Source organism: Echinops telfairi, unplaced genomic scaffold (genome assembly GCF_000313985.2).
Source record: "Echinops telfairi isolate 266 unplaced genomic scaffold, ASM31398v2 ScPeMD7_7439;HRSCAF=8477, whole genome shotgun sequence".
In the NCBI taxonomy this organism is placed as follows: Eukaryota; Metazoa; Chordata; class Mammalia; order Afrosoricida; family Tenrecidae; genus Echinops; species Echinops telfairi.
In genome coordinates, this window is record NW_022111339.1 from 5,653,761 (window position 1) to 5,673,139 (window position 19,379).

A 19,379-nucleotide genomic window follows, 5' to 3' on the forward strand; every position below is an offset into this window, starting at 1 on the left:
GGCGGGCTGGGGTTCGCGAAGTGCGGGAGCCGAGGGCGATGGGCTGCATCTGGGTCACGTTAGTGACCGCAGCGCACCTTGCCAGCGCAGCCTCCCCAGCGCCCCTCAGCACCCGGATCCGCTGGCAGTCGGTGCCGGAGTGGGCTGGGCGCAGGGCTGGCTGGGGGCTCTCCCCTGAGAGACCGGCAGGGAGACTGGTGACCGCAACTTTCAGGGCATGGGCCCTCTGGAAGGGTGGGGGCGGGGTGCCATTTGGCTGGATCTGACCTCAGTGACCTAGGTCTTAACATATAGGAAAGAAAAGGACACTGCTTTTCAGCAGAATCTGGCCGGAGGTGATGAGTCACTTTTTTTGTTTGTTTGTTTTTAATAAGAAGGCAACGGAGGCATCGAGGAAGTTCCAAAATAAACAAGCAAGCAACAAACAAACAACATCCCACAGCTGGCTCTTGCCTGCTAAGGAGGAGAAGGTAGTTCGTGGAAGTTATCGCGTTGTTAACACTTTTAGGGTTAATGGTCCTAGGCAAGGAGGAGCTGTTGTTTATTCTCACCGGAGTGGTGGTCCGACAATAATTCAGCAATATTTGAAACCATGCGTTCTTTAAACGGAGTGACTATGGATGACTACATTTAGAATAACCACCTGGGATTACACAGAACAGCCTGAATGGAGATGAGTACCTAGCATGGTTGGGGGGAGGGGGTGGTGATCAAGAGTCTTTGGTTACTGAGTCATCTGAATGCAAAATCATAGGGATTTCACCTCTAGAGTTTACCAAAATTGTCTGTAGAGCGATTTCTTTATTGCTGGTGCACGTTTCTTTTAATGCAAATGACCGTTTTAGTATCCTTGGTAAAATATCCATGCCTGTTTAATGTAAGACTACCGAAGTGGAGCGATCGTGGGGTAAACTTTTCTTACTGTTATTATTAGAGTCTAATTAGACTGGAGGCATCTCATGGGCAAGAATGGGGCTTTTGGTGGTTCCTACAGCACCTACAGGTGTATGATGCCTCAGACCGTGTGATGAGCACACAACACGTTTGTGAAAATAAGCCAACAGCTTCAGTGTGCCTGGTGAATGACTTTGTGAGAATACTGAACATTTTATAAGAAAAGCTGCTTGTCCAGGCGCTCCCAGATCGCAACACCTGTCATGAAATTAGCATCAAGGTGCCGTTAGACAGAAAAAGAACTTGACTGCAAGAAATAATGAAGGTGATGATCAAGGTGAACAAGTCTTTACTGTTCCTCATTGGGAAGGAACCCTGGTGGTGCAGTGGTTAAAGCACTCGGCCGCTAACCCAAAGGTCAGTTGGCGGTGGGAACCCACCAGCTGCTCTGTGGGAGCCCAATGTGGCAGTCAGCTTCCAAAAAAGATTACAGCCTTCGAGAGACCCAATGGGACTCCATCCTGTGGGGTCGCTCGGAGTTAGAATGGCCTCAACAGTGGTTTTGGGCTTCGTTGCATCATCATTGAAGTAGGAAGTAGTTTAAGTGATTGATGCCATGCAGGCGATGGCAACCATTTCGTAAAGGGCCAGATCATATGTTAGGCTTTGCCGGCTGTATGGTTTCTTTAGCAACTTCTGACCTCTGCTCCTGCAGTTGCTTTAAGGCAGTCATGCACATACCACTGAGTGGGTGTGGTTAGGTTTCACTTTATTTTAGGGATACGGGTTTGAATTTTATATCATTTCACTGTGATGAAATACTAGTCTTCTTTAATTTCTAAACACGCCCCCCACCCAATTATATTAAAATGCCTTGGTGGCACAGTGGGTTCAGAATGGGGTTACTACCAGGTCAGTAACTCAAACCTAGCAACCACTCTGGCTGTCTGATCCTGTAAAGATCGACAATCTCTGACATGCTCAGAAGCAGGTCTACTCTGTCCTGTAGGTTCACTATGAGTCAGAATCAGCTAGATGGCAATGGGCTTGCTATTTTAACATGTGAGTCAGGGCTTTGAACTGGTTTCTTCTTTGGGTTTGCTTCTCCTAAGAAGCACCTGGGGAGCTGTAAGAATCGTCTGGCTGTCTTGTTATAATACAGATTCTGAAATCTGTATATCTTGGGTAGAAAAGCACATTCTCAGCAAGGGTTGAACTTGAATGAACTGGTTTGAAGCCCTGGTGTGAAAATTTCTCTTAATCAATTAGCCTTAATCAATTAGCACCTACCTTGTGGTAGGAGACCCTGAGTGGAACCAACAGTTAAACACTCAGCTACTACACAAAAGGTTCAAACCCACTGTACAGTGCCTCAGAAGGATAGCCTTCTAAACAAACAGTTCTACTGTGGAGCACATGGAATCCCCACAAGTCAGAATCAGCTCAATGGCATTACAAACAAGACGAACCATGCACTAAGACTAAGAGAGGAACCCCTGATGGTGTAGTGGTTAAGCTTTGGGATGCTAACGAAAAGGTCAACAGTTCGAAAACATCAGCCACTCCAAGGGAGGACAAGGTTTTCTACTCCTGAGAAGAGTTACAGCCTCAGCAGCCCACAGGGTTAGTTCTACCCTGCCCTATAGGATCACTATGAGTAGGAATTGACTCAATGGCAGTGAGTGAGAAGGCCAAGATAGGAGCCTTTTAAAAGGATTAATCCTGATTCTCTAGGGACCTACATTATACCCAGCAGTTAACTACAGTACCTTCAAGAGTGGCATTAACTTAGTTGAGGCAATAGGGTGTTTTGTGTTGAATATTTTCTTGTAGACGGTTTTATGCTAGGGATTAAAAAAACAACTCATCAATGATGTGCTGCTTTATAAATGAAAAAAAGCATTTGTTAAGTCTGTGTAAATTATAAACAAACATTATATTCAAGGGAACACCTGGGACTTCATCACCAGGGCTGGAAACCGGGGCTGGATGAGGAGATTGTTCCTAGACTGTTGCCTCTCTCTTTGTGTTCTTCCAGTATGCCATTCCACGAGCACCTCCCAACCCTGGATTTTGCACTAATTATTCATTGGTTTTGTTGTAAAAGAGCCCTATGAGGGATGTATGTATTCCTAAATAACATATTGTTTATGTGTGCTTGTTTGTTTTACTTTTGAAAAAGAGTTACCGTATCTTTTTTTTTCTTAATTCAACAATAATTTTTAAAGGCTCATTCATACTAGTGTGTGTAGAAACATAGTGATTCTTAATAAAACAGCCCCACATTGTTTTTTCCCACTCATGGGGGGTTGGGTTGATTCCTGTGTGCTGCTGTTGGAAAGACTGCTGCTTCCAAGACTTTTGTCCCTGTCTATGGATGCATCTGTGCAAGAGTTCCTCTAGGTGTGGAATTGCTTGACCATAGCTTCCCAAACTTATGGGGCCTACCACCCACATAAAAAAAAATTACTCAGCTCCCCTGGCAATTAAAGCCCATAATCCAGGATAAAGTATAGGTATCTGCCTGTGCAGCCGCCCTAGATCTCCCCGTACACCAAGGGGGCAGTATCACCTACTTTGGGAAACACTGAAATATGTGAATTTTGATACTATGTATTTTCATAGCCAAAAATGAAGAAGAGAAAGGGAAGAAAGCTACTTCTTCTCCTTATTTACACTTTAATGATGCAATCATTTCACGGATTCATTCCTCTAAATCGAGATGAAGTTCTTAGATCGGAAAATCTGATTCCCCACTTTATTTAAATTCTCATTGTAATACCCATTTTGTCATGTCTTCAGAAGTGTGGAAAAACTCCAATCTAAATTCCATAGCAGGATTACTTAACCCCTCAGGAACCCCTTCATCCCCCCGCCATCACTTGGGTTCAGGAGTTGATGGAGGAGAACTTTAACCATTAAGTCAAAGGAACATTACTTTAGGCAAGATATAGAAATGGTCATGAAACTGTACTATAAGGTACCCTCGTGTACCCATGTTTAAGCACTCAGCTACCAACCTACACAGCAGCTCCACAGAAAGACCTAGGGATTTACTTCTTTAAGGTTAATGACCGAAAAACCTCTATGGGGGATCTTCTCTGTCATGTGGGGCTGCTACCAATGACAATGGCACCTACCAATGATGAATTACAACTGTGCACCCAGGATTTCTATTGTGATTTCATTTGGTTATCCCAAGTGAGCTGATAGGAAATCTACTCTTTGAGCTTTGGACAGGTTTTAGGCTTATCAGGCTGTGAGCTTGGCAGTTTGTTTCTTTCTGTAATTAGAGATACAAGTACTGTGAGGTCAACCTGGGCTATGATAAGGATTTTTTTGAAATGAATGTGTAAGTGTAGGTTCCTTTCAGCGTTTTTCTCTTTTGTAGAGCTTTTAAGTGGTCGGCTACCGAAAGGTTGGCAGTTTGAACACCTCAGCAGCTCTGAGAAAAAGATACACCCATCAACTTCCATGAAAATTTACAGCCTTAGGAGCAGTTCTATGCTGTCCTGTAGGGCCGCTATGAGTTAGAATCCATTAGCAGTGGGTTTTTCTGTTTAGGGAAAATAGGGTGGTTATGAGTCAGAATCAACTTGATGGAACTGAGGGTTTTTTTTGTTTGTTTGTTTCTCTCTTGAGTGGTTACTTTTCTAGAGGAATTATGTAACAGACTTACCTCCCCATTGTTCTACAGCCTGATAAGAGAAGTAGCAAAGGAAGGTGTGGAAACCTGGAAGAACTTTTGATTGTTCTGGATGGCATCCTTATCTCCTCTGTCTAGTCAATTCTCCAAACCCAAACCTCCTAGGGACTCAGTAGGGTGGAGTAGAACTGCTCCCTAGGGTTCCTCAGACCGTAGATCTTTATAGGACAAATCCTGTAGAACTTCCGAGGGTAAATTATAATAGTGATGCTTGCCCATCACTTTTCAGTTCACAAAGTTCCCTTCATCGTCGCCTTTAATGTTCTCAAACATCCCAAAATAATGAACTCACTGCCATGGAGTTAATGCCAACTCATCGTGACCCTACAGGACAGGGTAAAAATGCCCCTGAACATTTGTGAGATGGCAACTCTTTACAGGTAGTAGAAAACCGTATCTTTCTCCTGTGGTGCAGCTGGTGGTTTTTAATTGCTGAACTTGCAGCTGGCAGCCCAACACATAACCACTGTGCTACCAGAACTCCTTGCAAGAGTCACAAAACAGGTATTATTATTACGTTGTCAACAATTGTGAGGGTAGCTTAGGCCCAGACAGTGTTTTTTGTTTTGTTTTGTTTTGTTGGGTTTTTTTTGGTCATATATAGGGTTGCTGTGAATCTGCTCTGACTCATGGCATCTAACAACAATACACCGAACTCCATTCTAGAAGGCTCCTGAGCTCTGGATCCTGAATTCTAGGTGCCAACCATGATCTAATATATGGTAACCGCCTCCAACTCACATCACTGCACACTGCATTTACCTCTGTCGGTTGCCATTGAGTTGATTTAGCCTTATGGTGACCCCATATGCCTCAGGGTAGAACTGTGCTCCATAGGGTGATCAGTGGCTGATGTTTCAGAAGTAGATCAGCAGACTTCTTCTGAGGCATCTCTGAATGAACTTGAACCTAAAAACTTTGGCTGTCAGTTGAGTGGGGTAACCATGTGTACCACCCATGACCTCCTCTCTCTACCTTCATTTTTATTGACACAACTCTACTTAAGGCCAAGAATGCCTTTATTTCCTTCTGTTCACATTTTCCTGAAAGTGTTAGCCATCTCATCCTTTGAGATTTACATTAGTCCCCAAATAAAGCCTACTAGCCTCCCTATTACCAAGGATCGGTGGGATATCCACTCTTCTTCAGCTCCTAATTCTGCGTGCTGCCACAGCATTCCCATACACCTCTATTTAGTCTACCAGTTCTTCTTAAAAATGCAGGTTCCTGAGAATGCCAGAAGGAATGGGTTTGTATATCCAAAAAGGGGTCTGGGAATCTGAATTCCCCCAGTAATTCTGATGCTTAGGATTTTGAGAACCACTGCTCTATTCTACATTTATCATCTACAACTGATTCTAGGAGCAAGGTGTTAGCCATTCAGAGAAGTCATTGCTTCAGTTCTGTTACTACTTATACCTGATATTTATAGAACACAGTATGTATGTAGCACCATGCTGGACTCAGTGGGAGGGACAAAGAAGAGTGAGACATAATCATAGCCCATGAAAAACTCAGGACCCATCTCCTTGGGAGGCCAGGTATTTATGTGCTAAAAGAAAAGTTAACACAAGGCAGTAGTTTAATTGGGTAGTATGTTCTATAGATAGTGCATATATAATGCAGGCAAACAAGCTGTTATTCTGCACTAATGGTATCCCTCCTCAAATATATGAAGCGCTTGTAAATATATACAATTAGTATGATGAGAAAAAAGATTTAATTATTAAATATTTAGAATGCTAACATATTTATTTGGGAAAATAAAACTTATTTTGTAAACTTACCTAGAGATAAACAATATGAAATACCTATTTTCCTGTCTTTTTTAACCCCTCCTGAAAATCATTCATAAAGATTGCAAAGAAAATAGATCGACAATAGAGAATTCATTAGGAAACTTAGGATACTGAGGACAAAGAGAAGATTCTAGAGAGAAGATTTCTGACACTTCCTCTAGAACAGTGGTTCTCAACCTGTGGGTCGCAACCCCTTTCGGGGTCGAACGACCCTTTCACAGGGATCACCTGCTTCATAACTGTAGCAAAATTACAGTTATGAAGTAGCAACAAAAATAATTTTATGGTTGGGGATCACCACAACAGGAAGAACTGTCTTAAAGGGTCATGATATTAGGAAGATTGAGAACCACTGCTCTAGAGGAAAAAACATAGGAATATCAGAATCACCTGGACTTAGCAACAACAAACCTAAAATGTAATGGAAGAGTTGTAGTTACCAGGTGCCGTAAAATCAGGCCCCACTCATAGCAGCCCTGTATACATCAGCATGGAATGCTCCCTGGTCCTGCACCAGCCTCACGATTGTTGTTCTATTGGAACCCAATATTGTAGACACGATGTCTTATTTTGAGTGCCTTCCAACCCAAGGGCCTCACCTTCCAGCACTGCCTCAGACAATATTCCACTGCTGCTCATAAGGTTTTTAGTGGCTAATCCCTCAGAAGTGGACTGACTCGTCTTTCTTCCTAGTCTTGAAGCTCCATTGAAAGCTGTCCACCATGGGTAACCCTGCTAATATTTGAAATAGGGGCATGGCTTCCAGTATCCCAGAAATCCATAAGTCACCCCAGCACCAAAACTGACAAGAAGAGTGGGGTCCAATGGAGCAATGCCTTCAAAATCCCGAGAAAAAGGCCCCGGATGGAATTCAATACCCAGCCAAACTCACCATTAAGTATGAGAACAAAATAAAGACATTTTAAGACTTGTAACTTCTGAAGATAAAAAACAAAGCTTTCAGAAGAAGATGCTCTTATGAAGAAAGGAAACGTGACCCAAAATAAGGGGGTGAGGCGAGAAATACCTAAAAGGCAGAGGAAAGCTGAGCCCAGACTCTGGACATGCCGAAGGACAGGGGGGCAATCAGGTAGATTGGATGGATTCCCCAGAAGAGATGTTTCCCCAAAGACAAAAAACTAGAGTTCCAGGTGTGTTTGGCTCCATGGAAAGGAGACTCACAAAATTGGGACACGAATATTTATGAGCCCTGAGTAGCTGAAAAATGAGAGTATTGGTGTCAAGGAAACAGGTTGTACAAAAAATTAGAAAATAACCCTCTACCTCGTGGCTTAGTTGCAGATAGTTATTATCTGTGTCAACAGTGACGATGGATCACATAAAATTATGGTATGACACATTTGGAAGGATGGTGATATAGATGGGAATTGGCAAGTGTTGGGCATATCAGTACACTCAAGTTTTTTGTGGGATCTCCATGAATAATGTCAAAACTGAAGGAAACCAGCAAGATTCATAGATGAGCACATTCTGTAGCGATAAGGAAATAGTTATCATATGAAACAGCTAAACTAATTGAAAATGGCTGACAGGGAGTGCAGGGGGCTATGCTATGTTTTTGTAATAAGCCTCATGTAATTTCTGACTCTTCAGTTCTGTGCAGGTTTTTTAATGCTTTGGAAAAAAATGAAATTTTGTGAAAGGAAAACAACAATTCAAATCCGTTTTGAAAAAAACACACACACAAGGCTGCGTACTACTCCCCAATATAATGAAATTCCAAAAAAACGAATCCACAAAAATGACTATAAAACAAGGAACCCAGGGTAACACCCAGTTTCCTAAATGGATCATTAAAAAAGAGAAGACCATGAAATGCCAGTTCCTGCTCATATGTCTGCACACATCCTGTATGCTCCTCCATGTGCTGTGGGTCATGTGGGACAGTGTCTGCTTGGATCAAATGATTAGAAAATTGCAAGGGGCAAATGTGAACCACTTCATCTACTCCCGAGTTTTTTCCAGCTGACTACCGATTCTTAGAAGGTCTGAAGTCTAGCCATCTTGCTGCACACCCTTTTCTGTCGATTTCCTGTTCCAGGCTCATCAGTCTGTCCACTTGGCTCTGACCTTCCTGACTGCATTTGCTCATACTACCTTATAGACCCAGTGGTTAGCTGCTTGGCCGCTAACCAAAAGACTGGGGTTTCAAACCCACCAATTGCTCCATGGAAGAAAAATGTAGTGGTCTGCCTTTCATTTTGGAAACCCTGCAAAGCAGTTCTACTCTGTTTCTTGGGGTCACTATGAGTCAAAATGGACTCAAAAGTACCTTAAAACAGCAACAAAAATAAGAGCAGCAATGAAAACCCTACCCATATCAATAAGAGCAGCAATGAAAACCCTACCCATATCCTTGCCTTGGGCAAATGTGCTGCACAATGTTTCCCAAAACCTTTTCAAAGTGGTAAAGACCAAAGAGATCACTTTGAAGATGAAGGTGGACCTTATTTAAGCCATGGTATTTTCTGTTGTCTTGCATGCATGTGAAAACTGAGCAGTGACTAAGGAAGGCTGGAGTATAATTGATGCATTTGAATTACGGTGTTGGTGAAGAATATCATCAATTTCATGGACTGTCAGAAAAACAAACAAATCTTAATAGAAGTATAACTACAATGTCCCTTAGAAGAATGCTCCCATATTTTGAGAGTTGCTTAGGCATTTTCAGAGCAGATGACTTTTCAAATAGGCAGTGAGCTCCACCATCCATATGTACCTCCTGGGAAAGGTTTGGTAAGTAGAGTGTCATCCAAAAAAGAGGAAGATTTAAAGGTTTGTCTTAAAACAAGCAGCCATCTAAGTTAAGTGTCAGCTTGTGTCCACTCTAACGGAGCAAATGAGCCCAAGTGATCCAAGGATTATCAATAATAAAATCCAAGATTAGTGGAGGACACTGTACTGGAGTTTAATTTCTGAGTCCCTGGTTTGCAGAAGGTTTTGCATGACAGCGAAAACTCAAATTCCATTTGCAGAGTCCCCATGTGGATTAAGCTTCTACTGACCTCCTGCAGACCATAGACCAGGAATGTGAATAGTCTTGCCCTCAGACAAAGTGGATTACTGCGGATATAGTTAGGCAAGGATTTAGCATAGTATCATTTGTTTCCCTTTTGACTCATTCTTTAATTTGTTCTAATCTCTATTATCTTCTGGGGATTGAGGTTTTTCTGTGTTTTATTTTATTGTCATTGTTGAGGTTTTTTTGTTTGAGTTTGTTTATATGAAATAGGCAACTAGATTCCTTAGGGTTATGGTAGGGAAGTTGTGGGTATGGGTAGAAAATGAAGAAAAAGTTCTAAAATTAATTGTGGTGGTGATTTCATAACTTTTTAATATATTTAAACCATTGAATTGTGTGGTACGTGAATTATTTGCCAATAAAACTTTTTAAAAACTAGAAAAAAGGAGATTCTCAACAATATAAGTTGACCCAGTGGCTGTAACAGTGGGCTTAACCATGAAGTTAATTGTGGGGATGCTAAGGCTGGGCAGTGTTTCATTCTCTTGTGCACAGTGCACTCTGAGTTGGAGCTCACTTGTTGGTATCTAACAATTTTCATCCTTAGTCTTAGTGGCTCCCTTTTTCCCTTCAAAAGCTGACTAAATCCACTTGGATGTAGCCAAAAGCTTTGGGACTGCTTGGGAAGAATTAGGAGAATCTGCAACTTTGTTTTTTCATTGTTCTTATAGCTGGGGTGATGACTGAGGGCACTTGTAGGTAGAAGGAAGTTGGTGTGTGTGTGTGTGTGTGTGTGTGTGTGTGTGTGTGTGTGTGTGTGTGTGTGTGTGTGTGTGTGTGTGTTGGACCATGCTGACCATGTTGGATCCTGTCATTCTCCCTGGGCATGCTAGCATGTATATATTTTTATATCCTGAGTATATTCATTCTTTTATTTGTTTTTCGGTTTCTCTTAGAAACTGTTGTACAATTTTAAGCCCAGAGGCCAGTGTTCTTTCCCGAGGTCTTGCATCAACTGGATTTTGCCATCTTAAGAAGCCTCGGCAGAACTTCGGTCTCGTTCCTGGCGGTTTTACATGCAGGGACACTTGAGTCCTTTTTAGATTGCATTCCACACTGATCTACCAGCCCTGCCATTTATGGACTCACCCCTGTTTGTCTTTCAACATACAGAGCACTATCAGATAGTGGGAGTTTGAGTCTCCTCAGGGAGGCTGATTACGCCACCATGAGGGGCAGCTGTCCTATGTGTGAAATATAACAGGCCTTCCCAAGGCAGTGCTGTGAACTGCTGGGAGGGGTTGGTGTTTTTCTGTTGGGGTGGTAGAGGGGGCACAGGGAACTTGCTGAAAAACCAAGCACTTGTTTGTTTTTTTCCTGTCCTGGGCCACGGCTATGGTGGCAACATTTGGTGAGTTGAGTAACGGGGAGCATGCAGAGCTGTGAAGGGATGAGCAACTATTCAAAGATTTCAGGGGCTTTCCTCCTTCTACAAACAGCCTTCACCCCCCTACAGGATACCCAGTTCCTTTGCAAGAAGATTATGTAAAAGACTCAATTAGACTCCTCCTCCCCCCTCCCCCCATGCCGATTGCGACAGAAGCGAAAACTCTGACGTGATGAGGGAAAGAATAGATGAGAAACGTCTAATTTTGTGTCCTCTTGGGATTAGATTCTGATTTCAGCTGTGTAAAGAGCGCTGCCCCATATTTTGGAAGAGTCACTGCTGACTCTTTTCAGAAGATGACTTTTTAAAATAGCTCTGCCATCCTATCTGATTACTGCCTGACATTTGGGTGAGGGCACAGGCTTGGTAAGGATAGCCCTTGCTTTTTAAAATGCTGGTCATGAAGTGGTCGTTCTACTTAAGCTACAAACCAATGGATAACCAAATATGAAAGAGCCGTACCTGCCTTATCTGATTCCTAGCAGGAATATGAAAGAACAACTCGTTTGGGTTGTTTTTGTAGTTGTTGGCCGAGTCACATCTGTCTCCAGCACCTGGTGACCCTGTGCACCAGGGGATCAAACTAGTGTGCTCCCTTGGTGTTCCACTGGCTGGTTTTACAAAGATAGAAGGGAAGTCTTTTCTCTTAGTCTGGAAGCTCTGCTGAAATCTGTTCAACCCCGTAGAAGCACACAAGCCTCTACAGACAGATGGGTGGTGACTGCACATGAGATACATGGGCTGGATATTGAACCTGGGTCTTCTACACACCCCCCTAGAAAACCTCATTGCCATTGAGTTGATTCGAACTCATAATGACCTTATACAGGGTCTCTGAGACCTAGTGGTGCAGTTAGTTATTATTTTAAATATAGTGGCAGAGTTATTACAGTGGTGCAGTGAGTTATTATTTTAAATATAGTGCAGTGAGTTATGAGTTGGGCTGCTAACCATAAGGTCGGCAGTTTGAAATCACAAACCACACAGTGGGAGAAAGATGGGACTTTCTACTCCCATTAACCTTTACAGTCTCAGAAACCTACAGGAACAGTTCTACCCTGTCCTACATGGTGACTATGAGTCAGAATCGAATCAGTGGCAGAGAGTGAGTATAAATCTTTTTGAGAGCCGAAAGCCTTGTCTTTCTACAGAGGACCGGCTGGTGGGTTTGAACCACCAACTTTTCAGTTAGCAGTCCAACATTTACCCAATAATGCCACTTGGGTTTCTGGTTTCCTACATGGAAAGCGAGAACTCAGCCACCGAACCAACAGCACTATATTTAAAATAATAATAATAATAATAATATTTAACTTTTGTAAAATTATTCAAAGCAAAACCTGCTCCCATCCAGTTTCTAGATATAAAAGCAGTACTATTGGTGACATTCTTCCCATCATCTGCACAGTTCTACATTATAGTTGTTTCACTTCTACCCATATAGTAGCCCTTTCTCCCAACTATGCTATATGATAGCTATTGACCTTTGGTCTTATGTAGATTGTTCTGTTGTTGTTTTTAATGCTATACTCAAGGCTGACTGACCATCTTTACTCTTTGGGCTCAACTGTTACCTAGCTTAACAGTTATTTCAGGGGATAGTTTCACTTCAAAATTTGAAGAGAAACTCAAGACTAGAGTCTCAGGGCTCTTCCAGCATTGATAGGTCCAGTAAGTTTGAATTCCTTAAGAATTTGGAGTTCTCTTATACCAATGGCTCAAGTAGAACATGTTTTGGAAATGATGATGACAACATTTACACAAATGTGCTTCATACAATTGATGTATGGAATGTCATAAGAGCTGTAAGAGCCCCCAATAAAATAATTTTAAAAAAATAAAAAAGTGAGAGATTGAAGAAAAAGAATTTGAAGTTCTATTAGACAATTTTGTCCCTTTTTATCATGATTCATATATTATGTTCTTGACCGGAATATTCAGAAGGATTAGCTGGGCACTGGCTAAGTTCTTCTGGTCTCAATGTGGAAGAAGCAGTAGTTCATGTAACAGATAGTCCTATTGCCCAGATCCTTGTCTGATTTTGCGGTTTTCTTCTTTCTCTTTTGTCCCAGATGAATAAAGACCAAGACTCATATCTTATATGGCTACTTGTAAGCTTTTAGGACCACAAACATGATTCATCACCCTGAGTGGTAGAACATAAGCTTTAAGAATTGTATGATGCCAATTGACTGAATTGTCCCATGAGGCCATGACCTTAAGCACTCAAACAAAGAGAACTTATTCCATGAGGTGGTTGGAAATGTCTAATTAGTATCAGCTTCTGTAGATCGGCCTCCCCCGCCTTTTTGTTGTTGTTGTTAATAATCCCCCAAATATTGCCTGCACTGTACATCTCAAAACAGGACACATTTACCCATCCACTTGAGTGGAGTTGCTGTCTCTGATATAGAAACATACATACTCTTCTGTTTGTGCTTAGAATGATGCTGAATAACTCCCCAAGAGTGAAAAGAACTATAAGCACTGGTTATATCATATTTTAATCCCTTCAGAGCAACAAACTGATTTTTGCCGAAAGTAGTCATAGGTTGATGTGATTTATGGTAAACTGGGTCTCTGTGTACCTGGCCTGTGGAATGGATTCCTTAGAGATTGCCTGGGTAACATGCAAACACTTGGGTGAGTATGAGCCTGTTCCTAGGAGTCCCTGAGTGGTGCAAACTGTTAATGGGCTCAGCAATAACTGAAAGATTGGAGGTTTGAGTCCACTAGAGACTTCTTAGAAAAAGGATTTAATGATCTTTAAAACTTCTATGGAGCACAGTCCTACTCTGACACACATGAAATCTCCATGAGTTGGGATCAACTTGAAAGCAACTAGTTTACCGTGACATCTCTCAGGGTATTTAAGATGTGTTCGCAATTTACTTAAGTGTAGGTAATTAGGAAGTGTTTGGAGGGACATCAAGGCCCACTTTTATCACTGGTCCCTTACTCAACTTCATATCAAATTTCTCCCAACCAAGCATGCTTTGAAGGTCCTGGTCTCCAAAAACAATCCCAACTCTAACAAAGTGTTATCTAAAAACAACCAGCGGCATTACAAAAGGAGAAATAAGCACTTAGCTGGCTTAAATGAAAACCTCCACCACTCAAATTAAACCCCAAAGCAACAGGAGCACCAAACCAAACTAACAAGGGCTCGAGTGGAAAGAAAACGTTCTGAGAACGAGGATGGCAGCACAGGTACAAATGTGCCTGACACAGTGGATGGGTGCATGGATTGTGATAAGAGCTCTATGAGCCTCGAATAAAATGATTGAAAATAAAGAAAGAAAAGAGAAAAGAAAATGATGATGGCAACACGTACAAATGTGCTTGACACAATGCATGGAAAGATAGATTGTGATAAGAGCTGTATGAGCCTCAAATAAAATGATTGAAAATAAATAAAGGAAGAAAAGAACATGATGATGGCAACATAGAAATGTGCTAGACACAATGGATATATGTATGGATTGTGATATGAGCTGCATGAGCCCCCTAAAAATGATTTTTTTTTAAAAGAGTAAAAAAAATCCTAATGACCCTACAAAATAGTCAGCTCCAGCAAACTGTTGCTTCGTTTTGCCTGCTGAAGGATGCCTTTTCATAAACTCATAGTTCCTCAGGGCGAGGCTGGGCTGGGCTGGGCTGGGCTGGGCTGGGAGATTTGATGTAGTTGAGCACATAAGAGTTGTCTCTGCAGGTTTTAGTGTTTCCTAGAGAACTTTAACTGAAAGAATTATTAGGAGTACTAAAACATAAGCTCTCAACCTGTAGCAGGGGATTAATTGGCTATATTAATTGTGAGACACGTGTTCACCAGCAATGAGAAAGGAAGACCAAACATTCATTCCAACTGTAGTGCTGGCAAAGAACATTGACCCCAGCACCAGCTGCCAGCAGAACAAACAGTCCTAGAAACAGTACAAGCAGAATACTCCTAGATGCAGGAACGGTAAGGCCTTGGCTAGTTTATGAGTGACATCACGCTTGGTCAAGTAGAGGGTCAGCACAAACAATGGACATCCTTAATGCAATCAACTGATTTAATAACCACAATGGACGAAAAGGTACACCAAAGATCATGAAGCGGACTGGGCAGTGTTTCGTTGTGTTGTACCTGTGGTTGTCATGGGTCAGTGGCAGCTGGACAACCACAAACAGCAGGAACAGAATTAGTTTGTTATCAAAGAAGTATCAAAGTAATCACTTGTTAGTGTCAGAGTAGTAGTAAGGATTTGTGTACTACACAAGTCTTTGCCCTCCAGTCTGTTTTGACTCATGGCGTCCCAAATGGCCCAGAGTAGAACTGCTCCTAAGGGTTTTCAAGGCTGTCATTTTTGGAAGCAGATCACCAGGCCTTTCTTCTGAGGTGTCTCTGAGTGAATTTAAACTCCCAATATTTTGATTACTAGTCAAGTGCTCAATCACATGCACCATCCAAGGACTCGTGTACTAGATTATTAACTCATGGCCATCGAGTCGATGCTGACTCTTAATGATCCTCGTAGATAGGGTAGAACTGCCCTTGTGAGTTTCCGGGACTGGAACTCTTTAGGAGAGCAGAAGACCCACTCTTTTCCCCATGGAGCGGCTGGTGGTTTCCAACTGCTCATCTCGCAGTTCATAGCCCAACACGTAACCACTACACCACCAGGGCTACTTACGACATGACTAGGCATGCAGACAGAATTGAGCTGAACAGAAAAGAAGGTCAAAGCAGCAAAAAAAATCTGTGAAATTCTGAACCTGTTAAAGGCAGAGACCTGCTGGAGAAGGAGAACTGAGTATTTCCCATTTATGGAGAGTGATAGAAAAGTGGTAGAGATGTGCCCTGTTCAAAGCAGACAAGAAGAAACGGAAAAGCCTGTAAGAGCCCAGAGAAAAGCAAGGCTATCTTGTTCAGTTCCGGCTCTCACGAACCCCATGGCGCAGTCTGCTTTTTTCTTCTCTCTGTTTCAAGTTGTACGTTCTTCGGAATTCTCCATATCTTTATGGTGCTTAGAAATATTCTCCAGGCAACGGACACCATTCTGAATAATTTTTATTCTCCTGGTTAAGTTCAATGGTGTCCATTTGCTCACGGAACCTCTGTGTGTGTGTTGCTGTTATTGTGTTTTCTAGAATGGCAGGCATGCCAGAACTGATGGAAAGGCTGGAGAGGGCAGTGGTCCGACTGGAGTTGCTTTCTGCAGAATCATCCAGGCCTCCCAGGGACTCTGGAGAAGTGAATGGTGTCAATGGAGGTAGGACCACCAATTGTTTGTCATCAGTACTGATTTCAATCGTGGGGTCGCTTAATTTATTCCCATCAGGCAACTCTCAAAGTAAGAGATATTTCTATTATCTTTCTTCAGTGTAAGAATCCTTGGTGGTTGTGTCAGGTAAGAATTTGGAATGCCAATTGTAAGGTCAGTGGTTCAAACCCACTAGCCACTCCTTGGGAGAAAGAGGAGGCTGTCTGCACCTGTGAAGATACACCACCTCATAAACCCTTGTAGTGGTTCTCAACCTTCCTAATGCCAGGACCCTTTAATACAGTTCCTCATGTTGTGGTGACCCCCCAACCATTAAAATATTTTTGTGGCTGCTTCATAACTGTAATTTTGGGACTGTTATGAATCAGGTGACCCCTGTGAAAGGGTCATTTGACTCCCAAAGGTTGAGAACCGCTGCTACTATGCGATGAAATCCACTCTATGGTAGTGGGTGGGTTTGTTAGCTTTCTTACTCTTTCCTTTATAGGTGAGCATAACATTAACCAGATGTAAGCAACTGCTGAACGAAAGGAAAAGTTATAACCCATCACCTTCTATAATGATTAATATCTGATCCATATGCTAAATGTCATTATTCATTCATTTTAATGTTTACATTTACGCTCCAGAGTCAACGGCTAAATACATGGAGAAATACATTAATTATCAAAGAAAGAATGTTCTCATTAGAATGTAAATTGGAAAGATTTACCCTTCTGTAGATTTTAATTCTAAAGCCAGCAAGTCATTGAGTGTAGGAGGTGTGAAGGGAGGGAGTCTGATGTGAAGCACAGTCTGATGTGGATATTACATGAACACATTACATTGCTTTAGCTTTGCCTAATCCTAACCAAGAATGCTTTTTAAATTACATGATCAAAAGTAAAGAATGCATCACTGTCTCAAAAGGCCTACCATGTATGGTAAGCACTCTAAGCTATCCTCAATAATGTTTCCAATCCCTTCTTGTCTAGAGTTACAGATTTAGCAAATAAAAATACAGTTAAATTTGAATTTTAGATAAATAATAGGAGATGGGATTTTTTGGTGTAAGTATTCCTCAAATACTGCCTGAGCCGTACTCCAAAAGACATGCTCACACTAAAAAGTTATTCAGTGTTTATCTAAAATTCAGTTTTAACTGGGTGTTCTGTATTTAATCTAGCAACTCTATTCTTGTCACACATGCCTTCCATCCTTATCTGACCCACTTTGGATTCTGTCAGGCTTCTTGGAGCTGAAAAAGGCCTTGAAGAAGAAGGGTTTTTTTTTAAAAAAAGAAAAGAAAGAAAGAAAGCTCTCCCCAGGCAAAATCTACATGGGCGCTTTCTAGAATTTCAGGCTTCCTTGGCCCTGTGCCTTGCAGCACATAGCCTGCGACCACAACTGCCATTTGAGCACAAATGCACAGGCTCTGTTTGTTTTGTTTGTTTTTTCGTGCCACCCCCTGAACATAATAAAATGGGAATGCCTTAAAGGAAGACTTCCAGGGGTGTCTAACTAAGCTTTCTGAAGCCCCCTTGAGAGTTTTGCCACAGCAGCTGAGATACTTCAATAATGTTATCCTAAGCATCACTTTGTTAATCAAACTCACTGCCATCGAGTCAATTCTGACTCATAATGACCCTATAGGACAGGGTGGAACTGCCCCTGTGGGTTCCGGAAACGGTAACTCTTTATAAGAGTAGAAAGCTTCATTTTTCTCCCTCAGGGTGGCTGGTGATTTCGAACTTTTAACCTTGAGATTAGCAGCCCAATGAGTAACCATTATGCTACCAACGCTTCTTATGAGCAAGAAAATATTTATATGTCTTGTTTGAAAACTTTGTTTTATTATGTTGTGTGCTGCATATGATCTAAAGACATTTCTCCTCTAAGAATGTGGATCACAAATGTAAAGATCATGGAAATACAAGAAAGTAAAAATTCAATCCCTAGGACATACTGTAGTGTTACTGACCCAACAACAAAAACAAATCAGTAGTTGGTACCTCATGTGCTCAGTGAAGCATGAAGGGGCTTTAAAATATTTATGGAACAATGGCATTAAGAGATCGTGAAATTTGTGTTTTCATAAACGCTTTGAAGACCTCTCATACTAGATTGGACTTTGTGTTGCTTTATAATTAGAGACTTTATTAAAAAGACAGGCTTTCCTTGACAAAGCAATAGTCTATCCATCCCTTGGTCTAACATTTAAGACAAGAGACTTGAAAGACATGTCTTTGGTCAAAGTGGATTTCCTCTGACTCGTCAGGTCTGCGGCACACACGGGGACTCGATCTAATGCCACCAGATGTTCTTCCCCTTCTGCTGCTGCAGGCAGCCCTGGCCAAATCGAAATACTGAATGAAGACCCAGCAAGATTCAGCCCAGCTATTAACTTTTAAAACGGACTGTCGGAGATATTTCACAATAAAGATTGTTTTTGAATTGTGGGACCTGTGATTCTGTCAGGATCACTATTCATGTCTAGTTGTGCCATAGCAAAAAGAAATCCATAAACACGGAACTGAAACCGAGACAAGAAAGCACACGAACCAGCTTTTTGGGGCATTTGGTGTTGTGAAGTATGGGCTAGTCTCATGCTTACGGGACAGAAACTGCAGCCTTGGACCAACACAAGGTGGAAAGTTAGACTGATTTAAACTCAAGATGTAGGAGTTGCCCTCACTGAAAGTCTGAACCAGAAAGTCAGCAGCCAGATAACAAAAAGCCCCTCTGTTGTCCCTTGGGCTACTGTTGGTGTAGGGCCCGAATGTAGACCACTGACAGCCTCCGGGCACCTTTAAACTGAGATACTGGCATAGAAATTGCTAAGGTTGCTGAGGGCCTCGGAGCCTAGCAGAAGCCAACTCCAGAAGCTCTGTCCATAATCTCCACAATCCGCCCACCATCGAGTGAGTCACCATAAGAGGTTAAAGACATGGGACATGTACAGATTAAGAAGAAGTACCTAGAATTTCTCAGGGCCCACACGAAACTTCTAGAAATGAAAAATACAGTTGTTGGCATTATCAATAAGAATTTAGAAATGGTTGAAGAACCACCAATCCATACCCCAAGATAACTCAGAGGAACACACCAAAGAGTGCATTGTGGATGTGTGAACGAAAAGGTAGGAGATGCAGATATTAAATGCCATAGAGTCAGTGAGCTAATTTATCTCTAACAGAGATTATTACCTATTGTGTGTACGTGCCCTAGATACAGTCTCGAAGCCATGTTTTCAAACACAGAAAATAAATAGGTCAACATATTTTTAAAATTTTATTTTATTTAT

The 19,379-nt window shown here is 41.9% G+C and overlaps 1 protein-coding gene across 1 annotated transcript in view; it reads left to right on the forward strand.

Moving 5' to 3' along the window:
* Positions 1-19,379, forward strand: part of CAP2 (cyclase associated actin cytoskeleton regulatory protein 2) — a 221,999-nt gene that overhangs the window by 415 nt on the left and 202,205 nt on the right. Inside the window, exon 2 of the mRNA XM_045298686.1 lies at positions 15,963-16,084. Coding sequence (XP_045154621.1) covers positions 15,964-16,084 — 121 coding nt within the window. The 5' untranslated portion in view covers position 15,963. The remainder of the gene's footprint in view (positions 1-15,962; positions 16,085-19,379) is intronic.